The 19380-nt window shown below is 37.0% G+C and overlaps 1 protein-coding gene across 1 annotated transcript in view; it reads left to right on the top strand.

Moving 5' to 3' along the window:
• LOC116509933 (WD repeat-containing protein on Y chromosome-like) overlaps positions 1 to 17614 on the top strand; it is a 36660-nt gene extending 19046 nt beyond the window's left edge. The window contains exons 15-29 of the mRNA XM_032219238.1: positions 1925 to 2027; positions 4379 to 4485; positions 4577 to 4656; positions 4751 to 4805; positions 6141 to 6186; positions 7726 to 7785; positions 8600 to 8765; positions 9987 to 10073; positions 10468 to 10526; positions 11167 to 11308; positions 12296 to 12335; positions 12414 to 12502; positions 15039 to 15214; positions 16898 to 16989; positions 17075 to 17614. Of these exons, the coding sequence (XP_032075129.1) occupies positions 1925 to 2027; positions 4379 to 4485; positions 4577 to 4656; positions 4751 to 4805; positions 6141 to 6186; positions 7726 to 7785; positions 8600 to 8765; positions 9987 to 10073; positions 10468 to 10526; positions 11167 to 11308; positions 12296 to 12335; positions 12414 to 12502; positions 15039 to 15214; positions 16898 to 16989; positions 17075 to 17255 (1483 nt within the window). The 3' untranslated portion in view covers positions 17256 to 17614. The remainder of the gene's footprint in view (positions 1 to 1924; positions 2028 to 4378; positions 4486 to 4576; positions 4657 to 4750; positions 4806 to 6140; positions 6187 to 7725; positions 7786 to 8599; positions 8766 to 9986; positions 10074 to 10467; positions 10527 to 11166; positions 11309 to 12295; positions 12336 to 12413; positions 12503 to 15038; positions 15215 to 16897; positions 16990 to 17074) is intronic.
• The last annotated feature ends 1766 nt before the right edge of the window (positions 17615 to 19380 follow it).

The following is a 19380-nucleotide window of genomic DNA, read 5'->3' on the forward strand; positions in this document are numbered from 1 at the left end:
TTCACATATTAAACTAATACATATCCGGTGGGTTAGGAACCACAGAGGAAAAGTATTACCCAAATGTACAGTATATAGGCACTTTGGGGAGTACCAAATTGTTTATCTAATGCAATTTTATGTTTAGATACGGGAGTGGCATTAATTAAACCTGAAGTACATCTTTCAGTTACTAATTTTTAGTTCAAAAGACTTAGTTGAAAGATTTCACTTCTTTTATAATTTCAGATTCATTCGGACAAAAACATGATTTCAATTCAATTCTACTGAATGAAAAATTAGCTTCAATTAATGAAAATAAACTACAATGTCTAAAAGATTACACATTCAAATATGTGTTATCATAGTCTTAAATCAAAATATAATTAAAAATGCAATCAGTAGAATTAAAGCAAGTCAAAATGAAGACTTCAGTAATATTATATAATTCATTCATGTCTGATGAATGCTGGTTGGCCAAATATTAGCCAACAAACTATATAAATGTTGTTTTAGGGTTCTCTTCTTCAGTTTATGTCAGAATAAAACTTATGATGTAAGAGACCATGATCAGTCAACTTGCCCTCCTCTGTTTCACACAGGGATAATTATTATTCTATTCACTTTGTAAAATTGCCAGTGGGAATGAATTGAAAGGTGGATTCCCAGTGATATCTGGAATGAGTTAATTTAGATAATCAGCAGGTGACTGTCATTGTTTGAAAGAAATCCAATTAAATTTCTATGTGTTCAATTCACTACTCTTATAACACCTGTAGTTTTTAAAAGCCAGAAAATAATAGCAGTTCTGGGAAAAAATCACAATATAACACTTTCTTGTGACATTTTTCCAACCTGTATGTATCTGTACATCTGCGAATGTATCACAAGTGACTAATGAAAGTAGCCTTAGCCAAGCAAAGAGAATAGTGTTATCTAAAGATGTTTATATAAAGAATACTACATATTGCAAAAAAAGAAGGCACAATGGTTTAGCGGTTAAAAAATGCTGAGCTTGCCAGCTAGACATGCTGTGCAACTCCCATTCTTTGCTCCAGCCCCTGCCTCGCTTAGTAGTTCGAAAGCAAGAAAATGCAAGTAGATTAATAGGTACCACTTCAGGGGGGGGCGTGAATAATAGCATTCCATGTGCATTGGCATATAGTCATGCTGGCCACATGACGACAGAAAATACCTTTGGACAATGATGGCTTCCTTGGCTAAGAAACAAACTGGACAGGGGAAACCTTTACCTTTTTATATATTGATTATAAAAATAATTTTACAATGACTAGATGTTTTATTTATGTTTGATTCCTGAAAATTTTTAAAAAACTAATTATGTGATTTAATAATTCTTAAATATAGGAAAGTTTTAATGTGTTCTATTTTCATCTGCAGTTTTAGAAAATTGATACAGAAGGTAAGACAGGGACATGTATCTATTCTGGTGAATATAGAGAAATGCAGGCTTTACTTCATACTATTTTGTTAATTTTATAGAGACATAAAGTTTATCTTGCCCCTAAGACTGAAGAATTGAATTGAATCGAAAATAGAATAGAATTTAATTGGTCAAGTGTGATTGGATACAGAAGGATTTTGTCTTCATTGCATAAGCTCTCAGTGTACACATACACAACAACTTTATTTATAGATATTAAATGGAACAAAACATACTCATTAAGATTAGTATATTAATAAATTTGGTTGGGAGAGTTATTTAGGAAAAGGATGATAAAAAATTGGGCTTTTGAGGATAGGTTCATATTTGAATAATTGGACTGCTATTAATTTGTACAGATTTGATGTACTGTAGTGGCAGCTTTTCATTTTAATTATAGAATAGTGCATTTGTGCATATTTTGCTAACTAAGCATTAGCAGCAAGACAAATAACATTTTACTTTATTGATCTTTTGACTCTGTTGTTGTCTTTAAACTAGATCAGCTCCAGATCTTTATACAGTAACTTCCCATAAAAAACCAGTTTTGTGCTGCAAATTCAACAAAGTGTTCAGGCATGTTGTGAGCTGCTCTGAAGATTCTGTAAGTGAAATGATAATTACAACATTCTCTTCAGTTTTGTACCGAGTTATATAATCAAGCTACTTACAATCTTCAGCATTCTGAGTTTCTTTGTTTTAGATATGAAGTGAGTTGTAATTCAAGATTGAGCCTTCTCAAAACTGGAATTCCTTGCCAAAAGTAATGGTAAAAATGGCCTTTTAAAAAGATTTTATATATTAATGGAGAATACAATTATCTCTAGCTATTCTTAGTGTCTCTATCAGGGGTGGGTTCCTGCTAGTTCTAACCTCTTCTATAGAAGAGGTTCCACAAATCTACAGTGCCTTTGAGAACTGGTTCCAGCTCCCTCCCTCCCCCCGCCCGTCCGCACATCATCAAGATGAAGAGCGAGAGGAGGAATTCTGGAAGTTGAAGTCCACAAGTCTTAAAGCTGTCAAGTTTGAACACCCCTGGGTTTTTTTTTCTAAAGCGTTAGGGATGCAAGGGTCTTGTAACTTGATAGCTTTAAGACTTGCATGCTTCAAATGCCAGAGTTTCTGAGCCAACATTTTAGTTGCTAAGCAAGAGCGTTGTTAAGTGAGTTTCACCACATTTTATAAGTTGGTCACGCCCACCCAGTCATATGACTGCCAAGCCACTCCCACCCGGTCACATGGCCAGCAAGCCACTCTCATAAAGCTGGCCACACCTACAGAAGAGGTTCTAAAAATTTTTGAAACCCACCACTGGTCTCTATATGCCTTTCAGGAACAGAAGCAAATGCTTCTAAGTAAGTACTTAAAGCAGAACAAGATGTCATACATGTGCTTCCAAAAGCATTCACTTATTGTGTGTGATAGATCAGTGTTTCTCAACTTCAGCAAGTTTAAGAGTCACTTTGTGAGAGATGTGCACTTGTATAAATGCGACAAATAAATAGTGTGGAAGAACTAGCATGTTGAAGTCCACATTTATTAAAGTTGTAAAGGCTGAGAAACACTACTTTAAATACACTCTATGTTATTATGAAATGGCCTTCCACAAAGCAAGACTTCCTGTGTATTAGTTTTAGATTGCAGTGTTTTATAGCCAATCATATATACCAGTATTTCTTCATTTTCTTCTTCCTCCTCCTCCTCCTCTTCCTCTTTGGTCATCAATAAGGCTTACTCTCAGATAAACTAGATACATTGGGCTGTTGTTTAAAACCAAGCAATTTAAAAATAACCTAAAACTAAGGAGGAATTTCCTAACAGTAAAAACAATTAACCAATATAGTGGCTTGCCTTCAGAAATTGTGGGTGCTTTTAAGAAAAGACTGGAAAACCATTTGTCTGAAATGGTGTAGGGTCTCCTGCCTGAGCAGGAGTTTGGACTACCCAAGTCCCTTCCTCCTATTCCTATTCCTATTCCTATTCTTTCTTTGTTTTACAGTGCAAAATTCTGCCTATCTACTCTTATTGAAGTCAATAAAACCTAACCATCAATAAATTAGCCTCAAATTACAGATGACAAGTTTGTCTCAACAAACCTATTTGTTTATTAAATTTGTTTGCCTCCCATCTTGCTGCAAGGCGATTCTTGTAACCAATATATTTTAAAAAGTGATCTGTGTACTTTAATTTCTGAACAAAATTTCTATACTGTCTGCTACATCTCTTTGGCTACATTCTAAAACAGAAGAAAACAAATAAGTTGTGTTGTAAATGAGGGAGAGGAATGCCTGATAAAACCAAGGGATCAAATAGAAACCACACGGCCATGAGCTGTAATGCTTATAAACGTAAGTAATATTACTCTAGGGAAGTATGGCTGCTTTATGTCCAGAAGGTCTCAGTTCCAATATCCACCACCTCCCGGCTAGGGAATAAGACTTCTCTAGAACCCTGGAGAGTCAGTGATGTTAACCATACTGGCCTAATAGACCATCAATAGTGTGACTTGTATAAGGCAACTATACATATATTTTTTTACATACATTTGACCTTGGTTGTTGCCAAAGAAAAAGGATCTGTTTGCTGGAGCTGTGTGGGCTTCAAACATAATTCAGAAGAAAATCATGTGTCAGCAGAAATATCCTGTCCCTCTGCTCTTCATTAAAGAAGCTCCACTTCCTGGGTCCTATAAGATGGCAATTTAATCAATGGGACTTGGAGCCTGCCAACTCTATCAGATTGTGTGGAGTGGAAAGGAAAGATGAGGGATAGGCTGTTCTTATATGTCCAGACCCTGTGCCATGAGCGGTTTTATGGGTGACAACCAGCACTCTGAATTGCATCCAAAAATCTATTGGCAGAGCAGCTTGTAGAATAGATTTCTCTGTAAGATACTTGTTCTAGGATGATGGCAGCAGTGTTTCGATATTTGTCCCTTTTTTTTCTTCTTTTAAGGTGGTCAAGGTATGGGATTTCGAAAGCGGGAAGCCTGTATTTGAATTTGGCAACGCTCATGGTGATTCTGCAATTACATGCCTCACATTTGATTTTAGTGGAAGAAGGTACATTTGGAGAGTTTCCATGCATGAGAAGGGCTGTGATATTTTTTACACGTTGCTAAAGAAATAATTAGGCATTGCAATCATGTTTCAGACTCATTACTGGAGGAAAAGATGGCTGCTTGAAAATATGGAATTATAATAATGGACAGTGTCTTCACACTTTGAAAAAGGGTAAGCAGAACGTTGATTGCATTATCTAAACATTCATTTCAAGAAGGGGGGGGAAATAATGACAAGTCCAGCATTATGTTTTTCTTTGTTACAGAAGACCGATATGATGAAGTGCGCGACTGTGCTTATGCAGAGATCAACAAAAATGAGTAAGTTATCCACATTTGTCATTACATGTGGCATTTTAGTGTAGGAAAGGCTAATGAAAACAATGTGGGTTTTTTGGTGTTTTTTTGTGTGGGGCTGATACAAATAAACAGGCCTCTTCTTGAAAAAATAAGCTCCAATCCATCGAGGTTGTTTTGGCAGATGACATAGGAAAGATCTCAGGCATTTCCCTGGTGTTAGGGATCAGAGGTGGTATTCGGAGGGTTCTCTCTGGTTTGGGCAAACCAGTAGCAGCGCCTGCGGGAAGCTCCACCCACCCGCCCCGACATAATGCGTGAGCACTGTGCAAGCACAGAAGGTGGTGCGCATGCGCAGACGAGGCACGTGCAAGTGCTCACATTTAAGAACTGGTAGGGAGGGTAAGTGAATCCCACCTCTGTTAGGGATCTATCTGAGTCTTCAGGTTCAGAAACTGAAGAGTTTGACCTGTCTAAACCCCAGCCTTCACCAGAGCAATTAAAAGGAAAGAGCACACCTGAAGAGACACAGGTGCCTACTAGCAGATATCCTGTGTCTGGGTTCTGGAAGGTCATGAGCCTATCGTGCTGTACATTCAACAGAAACAATCAAAAGAAAACCAAGCAATCTATTTGATAGAAAGAAAGCTGCTTTTTTCATTTCAGTTGCCAGGAATTAAACCTAGAGACTTTAGCATACAATTTTATCTCTGCCACTGAGTTATGGGGATCCCCTTAATTGTTGGGATATTTTATTACATTCAAGGATATAGAGTAGCACTAGAGAGGGGAATAAATAGCTTGGCTTGCTCTTGACCTCAGCAGTTAAATATGGAGAAATAAGCATGTAAAACAATGGCATGAAAGTACAGTTTCATTCATACAAAATCCTGTTAAAAGAATTCAATAGTCATTCAGAAGCTGATATATATTGAAGACAGAGTTACAGAATTGAGATGAATGCCTGATTGTTAAAACTTGGGGGGGGGGGAATTTAATAAACGAAACCTCTTGCAATGATGAAGAATGAATGAAAATTTTGAGAGTATATTATTGCTCAAAATACAAACTCCATTCTGCAGCATAACAACTATAGTCTGAAGTGGATAAAAATCCTTTTTAGCTCAGCTCAGCTGAAAGTAAATGGACTGCTTGAAAAATTAGGGGCAACTGAAGATTACACCTATATTTAAAAAAATGAATAATAGATCATTCAACTCACTGACAGTTTAAAAGCATAATTTATATAAGAGGGGTAGTGGAATATAGCTGGCCCTAGCAGCTAGACTATTAACTGCTGCTGCATAGCAGAAAGACTATAATAATTCAAATTTTGGTAAACATTCATTGCTTTTGCAGGTATATCATAGGTGTGGGATGGGACAGAAGAATAAATTTGTTTTATGTAAGTAACAAATGCCTATACAAAAAAATGGTATCACTCTTAATTGATTGTTGAAATTGTTGTGCCAAAGTCTCTCTCGTACATAAATAATGGACTTGTAGTGAGAACACTTTCCATTTTAGTGTAGGAACTATTGCCCATGATTTTAAGTGGCCAAAATTGCGTTACTTAGTTCAGTGTTTCTCAACCTTGGCAACTTGAAGATGTCCGGACTTCAACTCCCAGAATTCCCCCAGCCAGCCATGCTGGCTGGGAGAATTCTGGGAGTTGAAGTCCGGACATCTTCAAGTTGCCAAGGTTGAGAAACACTGACTTAGTTAATTATGGTCCCCAAAAGCTGGTGTTCTTCTTTCACTGTAGCACCGCTACACTGCCAGTAGCAAATTCAAGACTAGATCAGCAGGAAAATCAAAGAATTATGTTAGCTTCTACCTGAATCTATGGGCAAATGCCACTTATTATTCACAGTGGTCAGTCCACATGCAGCAATGAGAAGGCTCTTTCACAAGTGGAAGCACTCTATTCCACTTTGTACAAAAGATTTAAATGGATGGATTGGTGTGTGTGTGTCAAAATTTGAGCTTGATTCCTAGTGATTATATGAGGCATATCAATGAGGTTTTCTTGGCAGCAGTATGTTATGCTTTTTTTTTGTATTCTTTCTATATTAACAATCACAGTGGTATATTGTGTGAAATCTGGCTTCCAAGCCAGTAAAGACTCAACAGTCTATTAACAATCAAACTTCCCCTTTATCAGCAGGGGGATAAAGGAAACCTATGAGAAAGAAAATCAGAAAGCTTCCATTATAATACATCTAAATATATGTTGTCTGTAAATTGAAAAGACTCACTTTAAATCAGGAAGTTGCCAAACAGCCTGACAATTCCATGCAAACAGATTTCAAATTCTTTTAAAGGCTGTTAGCTGCTGGGGGGGGGGGGGGCTGTTAATGACTTAAGTGGACAGAAGAGTATCAATACAGAGGATGTAAGGATAGAGTTACATTCAACAGATGAGATTGTGAAGCATGAGAAGATGAAAGTCAAGACTTCTCTCTGTATGTGGAGGAGCAAGAAACAAGGATTGCAATAGGACTGGGTATAAATTCTAGATTGCAATAAAACTGCAATAAAGGTTTACTTGTAGTCATATTTGTCCAAGTCTCCGGGGCTTTATAGATAATTTGTAACTGTGCTTTGAATGACCGAGACACTTTAAATTCAGTTTAATGTCAGAACTGGGTAACTGTTTAGAAAAAATGTAAAATAAAATGGTAGCATTGTAAGTCTTCAGTGGGAGGATGGATTGCAATACAAGCAGCATGGGAAGCCACAATCTACTCATAGGAACAAATACTGGTAACTTATTGAATGCACAACTCAGATGAGAAATAGGTGTAAGATTTGGGTATTTTTAAGGGAATAAATAGAATTAGAGCTAAATTTTATTTTTGTATGTCTGGAATTGCAAAGTTCATGTTGGAGATTATAAATGATTATCTTAGATATAATTTTATTTGGATATTTTCTGTTCTAGGATTCCACAGATGATTTCTATCATATTAAGAAGCCTCAGCCCCACTGGCAGGATGACATAGTAAGAAATATTGGGCATATAAAGTGCTATATAAACAGTTTGGGATAAGCAGTTTGATTACATTTGGGGAGTTGGATAATGTAAGAGGGGAGATAAATCTCTGATCGGATCCATCTTTGTGGATTGGCACTGCTGGATAAACTTAAAATACCTACTTTGTACTTTCCCTAAGAATACATCACATGAGCTAGCTCCAGATAAATTCACAAACCACCTTTCTGTCTAAAAGAACAACAAAGCATAAATAAATCAGCGAGAGGGAGAGAGGGACCCACTTTTATATCTTGTGGACTGGAAGCATTATTCTGGTGAATCAGAAGAGGCCTACAAGTTGAAGCTTTCCACTTCCAAATAGATGATCTGTAAATCCTGGAAACACCACATGACCAATTTATCTTCTTGACTCATCAGTTGTGGATAATCAGATGTTACTCCATGGGGTTCAAACTCTCTTTTTCTGATGAGTTCCAATAGGATAAATTAGTCACATGGTGTTTTCTTGTGGCCTGTGTGACTGAGGCCATCCATAGGTGAATGAACATGGCAGTGTCCAAAAATATAGGCTTTATTTTTTTTCATAAAGTCAGCCTATTAACAATTTTATAAAGTAGATTTATTTCCACTGTATACGTAGTGGTTATAAGCAACTCATGAGAGCTTACACTTATGAAGTTATACTAAATTGTGTAATTTCATCTAATTGTGGGTTTGCATATTGTGTAAAATACAATTGAAACCAAAACCCAAAGAACTCGAATCAGTTTTGTTCATTTTTTTCTTACTTATTTTCTGACCTTTTTTTTTTCTTATCCAGAACTGGGGACACAAAGAAGACATTCTCTGTGTTGCTCAATGTCCCCCTAATCTTCTTGCAACATCCAGTTATGATGGTGAAATTATTGTTTGGAATATGATCTCAGGTCACATAGACCATAGATTCTACATTCCAATGACTACAGCTGCCTCTGTTCATTCTCAGAGTAAGTTCACTAATAAAAAAAAAAGATTGTAGAATATAATTCTCACATTGCCATGAATAATTATTTGTGAATCATTGCATATGGAATTGCACAGAAATGGAAAATACGGGGGAAATTCACACTTGAACCCTAGCCCATATTGACTAGCCTTGGGATGCTTAAAACAACTCAATGTTTTACCACAGTAGGAATAGTTCAGTCAGCCCATTAATTTTGTTGATGTTATTTTAATATATATGTCACCTCCTGATTTCCAGATGGGTGGACAGGAAATGATCTTTCTTTGGCATAAGTCCTTAAGCTGTTTAATTAATGTATCTCAGTCATGTGTACAACACAGCTCTTTTGACTAACATTAGAAACAGATTTCTGCTAGAACTTCGTCTACAGCTCATATCTTTGAAATAAGAACCTTAAATAAGATCTCTATCCATTTATTTCATTCAGATGTGGTTTTATCTATTGTAGTAGAATCTTACGGCATTGCTTACACAATTAAGAAGGATAGATCACATTCACAAGCAAAAGACAAAAATAAAATAGCAGGCAATAGATCAGGGTGAGGGAGGTTAAAAAGTAGCAGATTAAAGCAACAATCCTAAAAAAAATTAAAAAATTAAAATTTAACTTGAATAATATGGATAGTAGACTGCATATACATATTGTGCCAAGGGACAGGGTGGCTCAGTGGCTAAGACGTTGAGCTTGTCAATCAGAAAAGTTGGCAGTTCGGCGGTTCGAATCTCTAGCGCCGTGTAATGGAGTGAGCTCCCGTTACATGTCCCAGCTTCTGCCAACCTAGCAGTTTGAAAGCATGTAAAAATGCAAGTAGAAAAGTAGGGACCACCTTCGGTGGGAAAGTAACAGTGTTCCATACGCCTTCAGCATTTAGTCATGCCATCCACGTGACCATGGAGACATTTTTGCACAGCACTGGCTCTTGGCTTTGAAACGGAGATGAGCATCGCCTCCTAGAGTTTGGGAACGACTGGCACATATGTGTGAGGAAATCTTTACCTTTACCTTACATATTGTGCCAAGTCTTGGTTAATTTAATTATGATTTAATTGGAAAACTATAAATGTCTGGATGCAAAGCCAAGCCAAACAAATTTCATAATAATATATTAGGATGAATGCAGTTGGTCTATGCCTTTTGTACAGTGCACTGAAAAACTCACATTTCCTTACCGTGATTATATGTTTTTTTCTTCCTCACCAGTTGATGTGACACGGATCATTTTTCTAAAGACTCGTGCTGTGAAATTCGATTCAACTACTGCATCTCTGGTTTCCAATGGGCCACAAGGTAGGATTAATGGATAATTAACAAAACAACCATGGTGATAATTTACGGTAATTAATTGATTACCCCAATTTGGAGATAAATTCTATTTCAATTAATTTTGCTTTTGTTTTTACAGACTAGATAAGGAAATGATACTTTGGTGTCAGGAACCTTGTTTCCTGTTGTCACAGCATCATCAATCATGCTAAAAACATGGAAAGATAAAGTAATGAGATTAGAAGTCGTAGCCAGAGTCCTAGCAATCTTAAGCTTTATATAGTCAAGTCTTCACTCACTGTAGTTTTATAAATTTGCCTCCAGGTCATTCAGTTAAAGTTAGTACAAAATATGCTTGTTTAAATGTTACCAAATATTTCATCTTGTGTCTTTATGATTTCCTCTCCCCACCCTCCAGGTTACTTGCATTTCTGGAGCCTGTTTTCAGAGGATCCACTCATAGCAAGTTTTCAACCAGTAAGTTTAATTGGTAAAATTAATGGCTGTAAAAGTTAGAAAGAAAACCAGTTTGCTGTAGAGATTAAAACTAGAAACCGGGTGACTCTAAGTTCTAGATTAGCTGACCTTGGGTCAGTCACTTTCTCTTAGCCCTAGGAAGAAGGCAATACCAACCCCTTTCCAAAAACCTTTTCAGAAAACTTCTGGAACTTATTCAAACAGCTGCCAGGAATCAAGACTGACTTGAAGGCAATCATTATAATATACTAAATCCAGTTTAAATATCTAGCTGATTGTGTGATGAATTATAAACAGATCTTCAGCATGAATACTGGTAAATTTGCAGTCCTTTGTTTCACTGATTGAAGTTTAAGATCATCATTGCATGAAGTACTCATCTTGTTAAATCTTTATGAATGCAAGATTTTACATTGCCTTGTGGTATAAACCAGAGACAATATGGATGTTATTGGAGTTGCTTCAGGGATTCAGTCTCCCTGAAATTTAATGTGAGCAGATAGCTGACAAGAAATTCCTGGACATGCAAATCAGAATCTCATTCTTTGGAATTTTTACCTCTCCTTATACTGTATAGTCATGCAGTCATGCAGTTTTCAAAATAGTGCATAATTTTACAGTGTACCACTGTATACTCCAGTCTAGGGGGAAATCCCTGATCAGCAGCATTGCTACAACTGCAAATGATTCCTATATGTATGCAGCTGATGAAGATGGTTATGTGTATGTCCATGACATCCAAAATTATGCCCTTCAGGATACAAAAGAAGAAACACCAAAATGTATGTGTATATTATAGCTTTGTATCTCGAACTGGAAGAATGAATTTTTAAAAATTAACCTAGAGTGCATTATTGCAAAAAGTTGAATTGGGCCAGATATCACTCACAAAGTGGCATTCCTATACCATATGGTTTAATTTTATAAACAGGCACTATTCTTCAATATGGCTGGTGAAATAATCACTTAAAATGTAAAATCAAGAGCTGTTTGTATTATATTTTTATATGCGGTACTCCTATTTAATGATTGCAATAGACAAGAAACAATAGAGAAAATATTATCTTTATAAAAGCTGTAAGAAGCAAGTTTGAATGGAGTATTTAAGTCATTATTCTGTAATCTTTCTTTTAAAGATCAGGCCTACATATTGCACTTGGTCTGCATGTCACCGTCCTATAATCATTACTCAAGTCAGTTGTTTCTTAATAAGACATATATGTTGTTCAAATCATGCTTTGTGTAAATTATGGAGATTCCCATAGAAAAGAGACCTAGTCTTCTTTATTTTAGCAGATAAAAACACTCGTACCTGTATTTTGAGAGATATGAATTTGGAACCTTCCTAAAAGCTAAAATGCAGGAAAAATGAGTCTGTTTATTTTCTTTCAGTTATTTTTATCTCCTCTCCAAGCCTGAAGTAAACTTTGTATGGTGGGTGTTTATGCAGGCAAGGGAAAATGAGTGCTATATAGACTGGAAGAATATTGGAGTCCACAAAATTTCCATTGATTTTTTTTCCCTGTTCTCAAGTATATACTATGGAAGTTTTAACAGGAGTAGAACGAGGTGCTCCAAAATTACATTCCCCTTATAACCTCATTCTCCAATCCTGGACTCAGATATTTTCAGAAACTACAGTCCTAAGGTCTCACGTATTATATGTTTAAATACAAGACCTTAATATATATACTGTAGTGTTTTTCTCTATTAATATAATTCTGAACAGTCCATGAATAAACTGACATTTTTCTTTCCTGTTGCTTCAGATGTGAACCATTGGAGAGCTCATTTAGGTCCGGTTCTAACGTAAGTATGATCTTAACCATTACAAAAGAATAATTTGTGCTTATATAGTAGGTCTGATTATTTTCTTTCAATCCACAGGCTGGAAGTTATAGATGAAGATAATATCCTTTTATCCGGTTCTATTGATTGTACAATTCGTTTGTGGAGTCTGAATGGAGAGTACATTGGTAAATCAATATGTTTGTAAAACATGAGCATAATTCGATACCTTAAATGTTAATAAACATTTAGAAGAAGGGAAATTGGATAGTTGTAGTAACAGAGTTGACTTAAATATATATCTTTCTGTTTATCATTATAATGCAATGGAAAACCATGACACAATGTTATTGCCTGACTTTATGGCACTTTAAATAAATCACCAAGTAAGAGTTTTATCATATAAATGAGAATGATTTACATTACAATATAAGATAAACTATAATTTAGTATAATTTAAGATGTAGTAGATGTCAGGGTTTCAAGTAACAGCCCATACGAGATCAAAACTCCAAGGCAGGGTTCCTTAAAGTATAGATTTGTTAGGCATTTGCACAGCTGGTGAAAACCCGAATCTGAATTTCCCCGCCCAGTTCAAAATCCAAAGTTCTTCCCATCACACACAACCATCACATGCCCCAATTAGGTCTCTCTTTCCATCCCAGATGCCTCCCATCCACGGCCTCCAGGTGCTGGTGAGAGTGTCCCTGGTTCCCAGAAGGAAGAATGTTATTTGGGCTCTGTATCCCCCCAGCTATTTCTACTTCCCCCTCCCTTTCCCACAGCTCCATTCAGCCTTGCTGTGGCAACCCTGAAGATGCTCAAAGATGACTCCGGGGTTGAAGGGGAATAGTTTGTTGTTGTTTTTTTTGAAGTAGCAAAATAACACTGCTGCTTCTTAAAAAAAAAAATGTACAAAACAGTCTGCAATTTTTAATCATCTTCCCTTTCTTCCTTTGTACAATCCTTTTGGAGAAGGAAAGAGGAAGGAAAGAAAGAAAGAGAAAAGCCTAAAGCATATAAAAATAAAAATTTAGATACTATCTTGCTGCAACTATTAGTGGGATGGATTATTTGATTTTGAACCCAGTGAACTGCCTGCTGTTTTCTATTTATTTTTATTAATGGACATAATATAAGGGACTTGATGCAGGTTTAGTTGTACTAATACATGATTGCTCATAATAAAGCAAGTGAATCAGTTGGTCTTATCAGTTGGTTAATCAGTCCTATTAATATACATGCAATTAGCCTTGAATTTTTGCAACGTAAAAAAGAAAATCCTCCTGCAAGAAAAATTTCTTTCTACGAAAGACTACATCTTGTTTAGAGCTTCAAGATTTGGGCTACAAAACTCTGCCCAGTAAGGCTAGCAAAGAGTTACAGTTCTCTGTATCTGTTTGCTGCCATCTAATGGTTATTTGGATTTTAGCAATCCTAGTACAGTAGCCCTAACATTATTCAGTTTCATGTTATCCCTTTTATAATATCTTCCATGCATATTTCACTGTAATCCTCTATGCCTTTTCAATCCTAAAATCCACTGATTAAGGTTCTAAAGTGTGCTACCATGTGAGTAGCCTTACATGAATCCCTGGAGCACTATTACTTCAACTCTAATAGACTCCAGTTTGAAAGAAATATCTATGCACAATATATTTCTATATGCACTGATGATATTGCTTAGTTGGGTAATGAGACATCTGCAAGTGAGCGACCAAGTTCAGAGACTCCATAATTAAATCCTGAGCTTAATATATTCTCTTCTATTGAATTATACATGCACATCAAGTTTGCACATGTTAACAAAAACAAGAATTCAGTGGCCTCATAGCAATAATAGTTATGCACATACTGAATATAATTGGCAGCATCCAATCTACACCTAGATTTGACTGGGTTCACACAATTTGTTTCATTCTTTACTATGGCTTATTGACTAAACAAATATCTGGATTTGTATATTACAAGCAATAGTTAGGTTCACAAAACATATTAAGCCAAAATCATGCAAGTTAGCTTTGTGAACGTAATCATTGCCATGCTTAGACCAAACCATGGGAAATAATGTTATTGCTTTTAATGCATCTATTCTGAGCATAATTGAGTTCACACTCAGCTTAGTCTTAAAAATGGTGTTGGTAATATAAGCTTTGTTACCTTGGTCTGTAATGAAAGAGTGGACTATCAGATATGAATTATATATTAGCAGTATTTCCAGCCCCTTTTTTCTGTTTCAGCAATATATAAAATGTTATGTTATAATATCATTATGTAATAATATGTTTGATCTTCTTCAAAGATATTTTCACAGAATGATCCTCCTTTAATAAGTCTGTTTGGGAGTTTCTATCACTGCTTTGCCCTGGGCATAGCCATACATTATTCTCTAGGAATGCAAAAGTAGATTCATGAGTTAACATTAAAAATGAAGCTAAGATTAAGTTTTGCAGATATGAAAGCTCTTATAATGGTAAAGAAATTCTTATAATGGCAAAGTATCTGCAAATCTAATTGTATTTATATATTATTTATATATTAGTTCCCTTTTTATCCTGCATCTCTTTCTCCCACTAATGGATAATTAACTTTTGGGGGGAGTACATTTCTCAGCGTTGAACTTTGAAGGCACCCGCCATCTGTTTTACTAAGTCTTGTCTGGTCTCAGATTTTTCATATTTGCTAGTTTCAGCATTGCAGTATATTTCCTTTTTCCATTCATAGGAACCTTTGGCCAGGAAGAACCTTGGGAAATTTTTAACACATCCTCCTGGAAACATCCCATGGTCCCTTATGAGATTTTGATAGATCCACAGAGTATGCCCATACATCCTATGCTGGAAGACACTTCCTCTAACATGCAGATCATCAGTCAAGATGAGAATAAAAATCTTTCCAAGGTTTTATTATGTTAACTATAAGTTACACAGACTATGCTTTGGTGCAGCTTGCAGGAAAAACTTAAACTATACTGGGATGTAGTATGATCAATGTGGGCAGACTTCCTGTCACAGAATAACCAAATCAATTTGTGATTTATTTGGTTCTTAAATTCACTCCTTTGTATTCTTCCTAACACTATGCCTCTTACTCTAGTGTCTACTTCACTCTTACAGAGCTGGGATACTAGCATTTCTCCCACAATATGAAGCCTACTTATTAGGTAGACCTAGAGGATTTTATTATAAGGTTTAGTTTCAAGTTCAACTTCAAGTTTTAATTTCTAGTAAATAGCCACTATGGGAATAATAGCAGTGTTTTTTTCTAGTTCTTAATAAAACAAATGATTAGCAAAGTTATAGGTTGTAAATCATGCTTGAAACCAATAACAGCATTCACAATCATACAGACCCTGAATCATCTACATATAGTCCCTTGACTTGCAACAATTCATTAGGTGACAATTTAACACCACTGAAAAAGTGACTTATGACCATTTTTCACGCAGCCATTGCACCATTCTCATAGTCACATGATCCAAATTCAGATGCATGGCAACTGGGTTCATATTTATGATGATTGCAGTGTCCTGGTGTCATGCGATCAACTTTTGTGACCTGGCAAGCAAAATCAATGGGGAAGCCAGATTCACTTAACGATTGTGTTACTAAACAATCACAGTGATTCACTTAACAACTGTAGCAAGAAAGGTCATAAAATGGGGCAGAATTGACTTAACTGTCTTACTTATGAATGCTGGGCTCAATTCTGGTTGTAATTTGATGATTATCTATATAGTCAACAGGTGTTAAATGTAATCTTTCAGCAGCATATGAGAAATAATACACAAATTCTCCTGTGAGGGAAAGAAAATACATCTGATAATTAGATACCAGGTGTAATCCTGCTGAAACAACCTATGCATATTTTTGTAGCAACTATGTATATAAATAGAACGTAGGAATCAGTATTACTGTATAGCAGTGATGGCTAACCTTTTTTCCATGGCGTGCCAAAAGTGGGAGGAATGCAGGGGGGTTGTGCACAGGTGTGCCCACACACCCATAATGCTATGCGTGTGACCCCTCCCCTCCCCCCCCACTTTTGACACACAATGGACCTGTTTTTCGCCCTCCCCAGGCTCCAGAGATTTTCTAGGAGCCTGGGGAGGGTGAAAGCAGCCCCCCCCCCCCGAGGCCCTCCAGAGGCTTCCCTGAAGGCTCCGGAATGTGAAAAAATGGCCCTACAGCCAAATCGGAAGTGACTTCCGGTTTGGCCATAGGACTGTTTTTCACCCTCCGGAGCCTTCAGGAAAGCCTCCAGAGGGCGAATAATGGCCTTAAAAGAAGGACGAAGTCAGCTGGCCAGCACATGCATGCGCGCTGGAGTTGACAGGGCAACACCTCGCGTGCCCTAAAAAATGGCTCCATGTGCCACCTATGGCACGCGTGCCTTAGGTTTGTCATCACGGCTATATAGCAATTAGAAAATTAGAATGTTTCCTATCCTTGTTTTGGTCTTTTGCCATCTGACATAATTTGCTGAATAGCGTTTCAAGAGTTCTGCAATGTAGATTATGATGGCAGCAAATGTGATTGCAGTGACAATGCTAACATTAGTTGTCTTTATACTTTCATTACAAGGCTACTGGTAACCCCCACTCGTCACAAATTACTGATGAGGATATTGAAGAAGAAATTAACAAGAGGCTTTACTCACAAGCTTCAAGCAGGCGGTAAGAAGTTGAGGTTGACAAATGAATAGATGCATTTTCAGAATGTTGTTTTTCTACCTGCAATTTCCTTTTTTTTTTTTTTTAGGATGAAGTATGAGAGATCCAAGCTTTCAAATAGATGGATTAAACACAGGGGACCAAGCATTTATCATGCCATCGACTATTATGAAATTGACAATTTCTCAGGAAACTGTGAAAAACCTGACTTGTCTGTCCTTGGGGTAGACATATTCAGGGCTAATTATCAAGGAGCAACAGAGCAGTAATATACTAAAACACTTCAGTAACTTGTTAATCTCATAACTGACAAACAATTCATAGAGAATTTTCTTTCTGTTAAACCTAATAATTGGTACTGTTTTGCAGACTTGTTTCACACATGCTAAGCCATGGTTTGTTTAATTGTGTTTTACAGAATGAAGCACAGTTGGTTGGGTTCACATTTAATGAAAGATAACCATGGTTTTCTAAACCACTGACACAGATTGTAATATACAGTACTTGGCTAGAATGTAGAGACTTGAACTAAACAAATTTTATGTGACAGTTGTTGATAGTTGCGAAGTTGTGTCCGACCCATCACGACCCCATGGACAATGTTCCTCCAAGCCTTCCTGTCCTCTACCATCCTCTGGATTCCATTAAAGCTCACACCTACTGCTTCGGTGACTCCATCCAGCCACCTGATTCTCTGTCATCCCATTCTTCTTTTGCCCTCAATCTTTCCCAGCATTAGGCTCTTCTCCAGTGAGTCCTTCCTTCTCATTAGGTAGCCAATGTGTATGTGACAGTACTTAGCTGCAAGGGGTTGAAGGACAACACAATGTGCTAAATTGTATTTTTTTGGTTGGTACATTTTTAAAAGTTGTGTTAAACCTACTCCACAAATACACTGGTGGTTGGGTTGCTCATCTCAAAATGATGTAAACTGAAATTCAGCAGTGGGAAAAGCAAAATAAAGTTTGAGGAGGCTCTATATAATGAAGGGACCAAGCTGCCCACTGACTATAAATCATGGAGTACAGACAATTTTGAATAAATTATCAGAAATCAAAGCAAGAAAAATCATATTAAGGTTTAGATGGCAGCGTGAACCAACAGGCGCCTGTTCTCTCATCAAAATATTTCAAACTGCAGGAGTGAAGAACCAAGACTTTCCAAATGTTGTTGGACTCCAAAAGTTCTTGTCAACTTCAGCAAGATGGTAATTGTTAGGAATGGTGGAAGTTGTACTCCAATTCAGCTGTTTCTTTAATATCATACTTTGATCCAGGAGGTTGCACATGTTTCTTCCTGGGAGACAGAGCTTCCAGCAAACGTGGTATACTCCTTTCTGAAGAATCTACCTTTCAATTCAGGGATTTTGAAGAACTACCATTGTGTGTACGTAGTGGTGGTAGGGAGATTGTTGGTATCATAGTGGCTGACAATTTCACAGCATCCTGCACAGAGTAAATTATCTGGATCCTTTTCAAACACAGTTCAGGCCCGAGGATGGAATGGAGATAGTATTGGTCACCCCTAGGATAACTTGTGTCAGGACTTAAAGTGCATCTCTTTTGACCCTGTTGGACCTTTTGATGTTTTTTTTAATACCACTGATCATAATATCCTCTTGGACCATCTCAATTGGTTGGGAATTGGGGGCATTGTTTTGTAGTGTTTCTATTCCTTCCTCAGTGAGTCATTTCAAACTGTGATGTGGGGAACAAAAATCAGCTCAGTGGCCCAACACATGGGATGCAAGCGGTCCATTCCTTCCTCCATTTGTTAAATATAAGAAGTAGCTAGCTGAAACCATTTCACCATCTTATTCCTTGTAGGCTGATGATACCCAATCTATACATCACTATCTCAGGCTGTAAGGGAGATACTATCAATGTCCTTTCTCAATGCCTGGAGTCTCTAAGCATCTCGATGGGAGAGAACAGGCTGAAGTTGGAAGCCTAGTAAAAATACAGTAGCAGTTTGTACATCAGAATCCTCCATTGCCATCATTTTTTGATAGACAGGCACTACTCATGAAAGAGCATGTGTGCAATATGTGAGTCATTCTGGATACACATCTTCTGCTTTAACGATAGATAGAAACCATGGTCAGAGGGATCTATGCACAGCTTTGGCAGGTGCACTAATTACAGAAATGCACTAATTGGAGTAAGGAGGACCTGGCTAAAGCAACTCATGCTCTGATTACCCTCTGAAAAGACTGTCACAATGTGCTTCACATGGGCTTTAGAAGCTACCAGGAAACTCAAATGGTCCATAAAGCGGCAGCTTGCATGTTTCCTTGTTCTCACAGCTGGGAGCAGGTAACACTAGTTCTCCTGGCCCTGAATTGGCTATCAGTTGACTACTACATAGAATTTATAGTACTGGTTTTTGACTTAT

This window comes from Thamnophis elegans, chromosome 6 (assembly GCF_009769535.1).
Source record: "Thamnophis elegans isolate rThaEle1 chromosome 6, rThaEle1.pri, whole genome shotgun sequence".
NCBI lineage: Eukaryota > Metazoa > Chordata > Lepidosauria > Squamata > Colubridae > Thamnophis > Thamnophis elegans.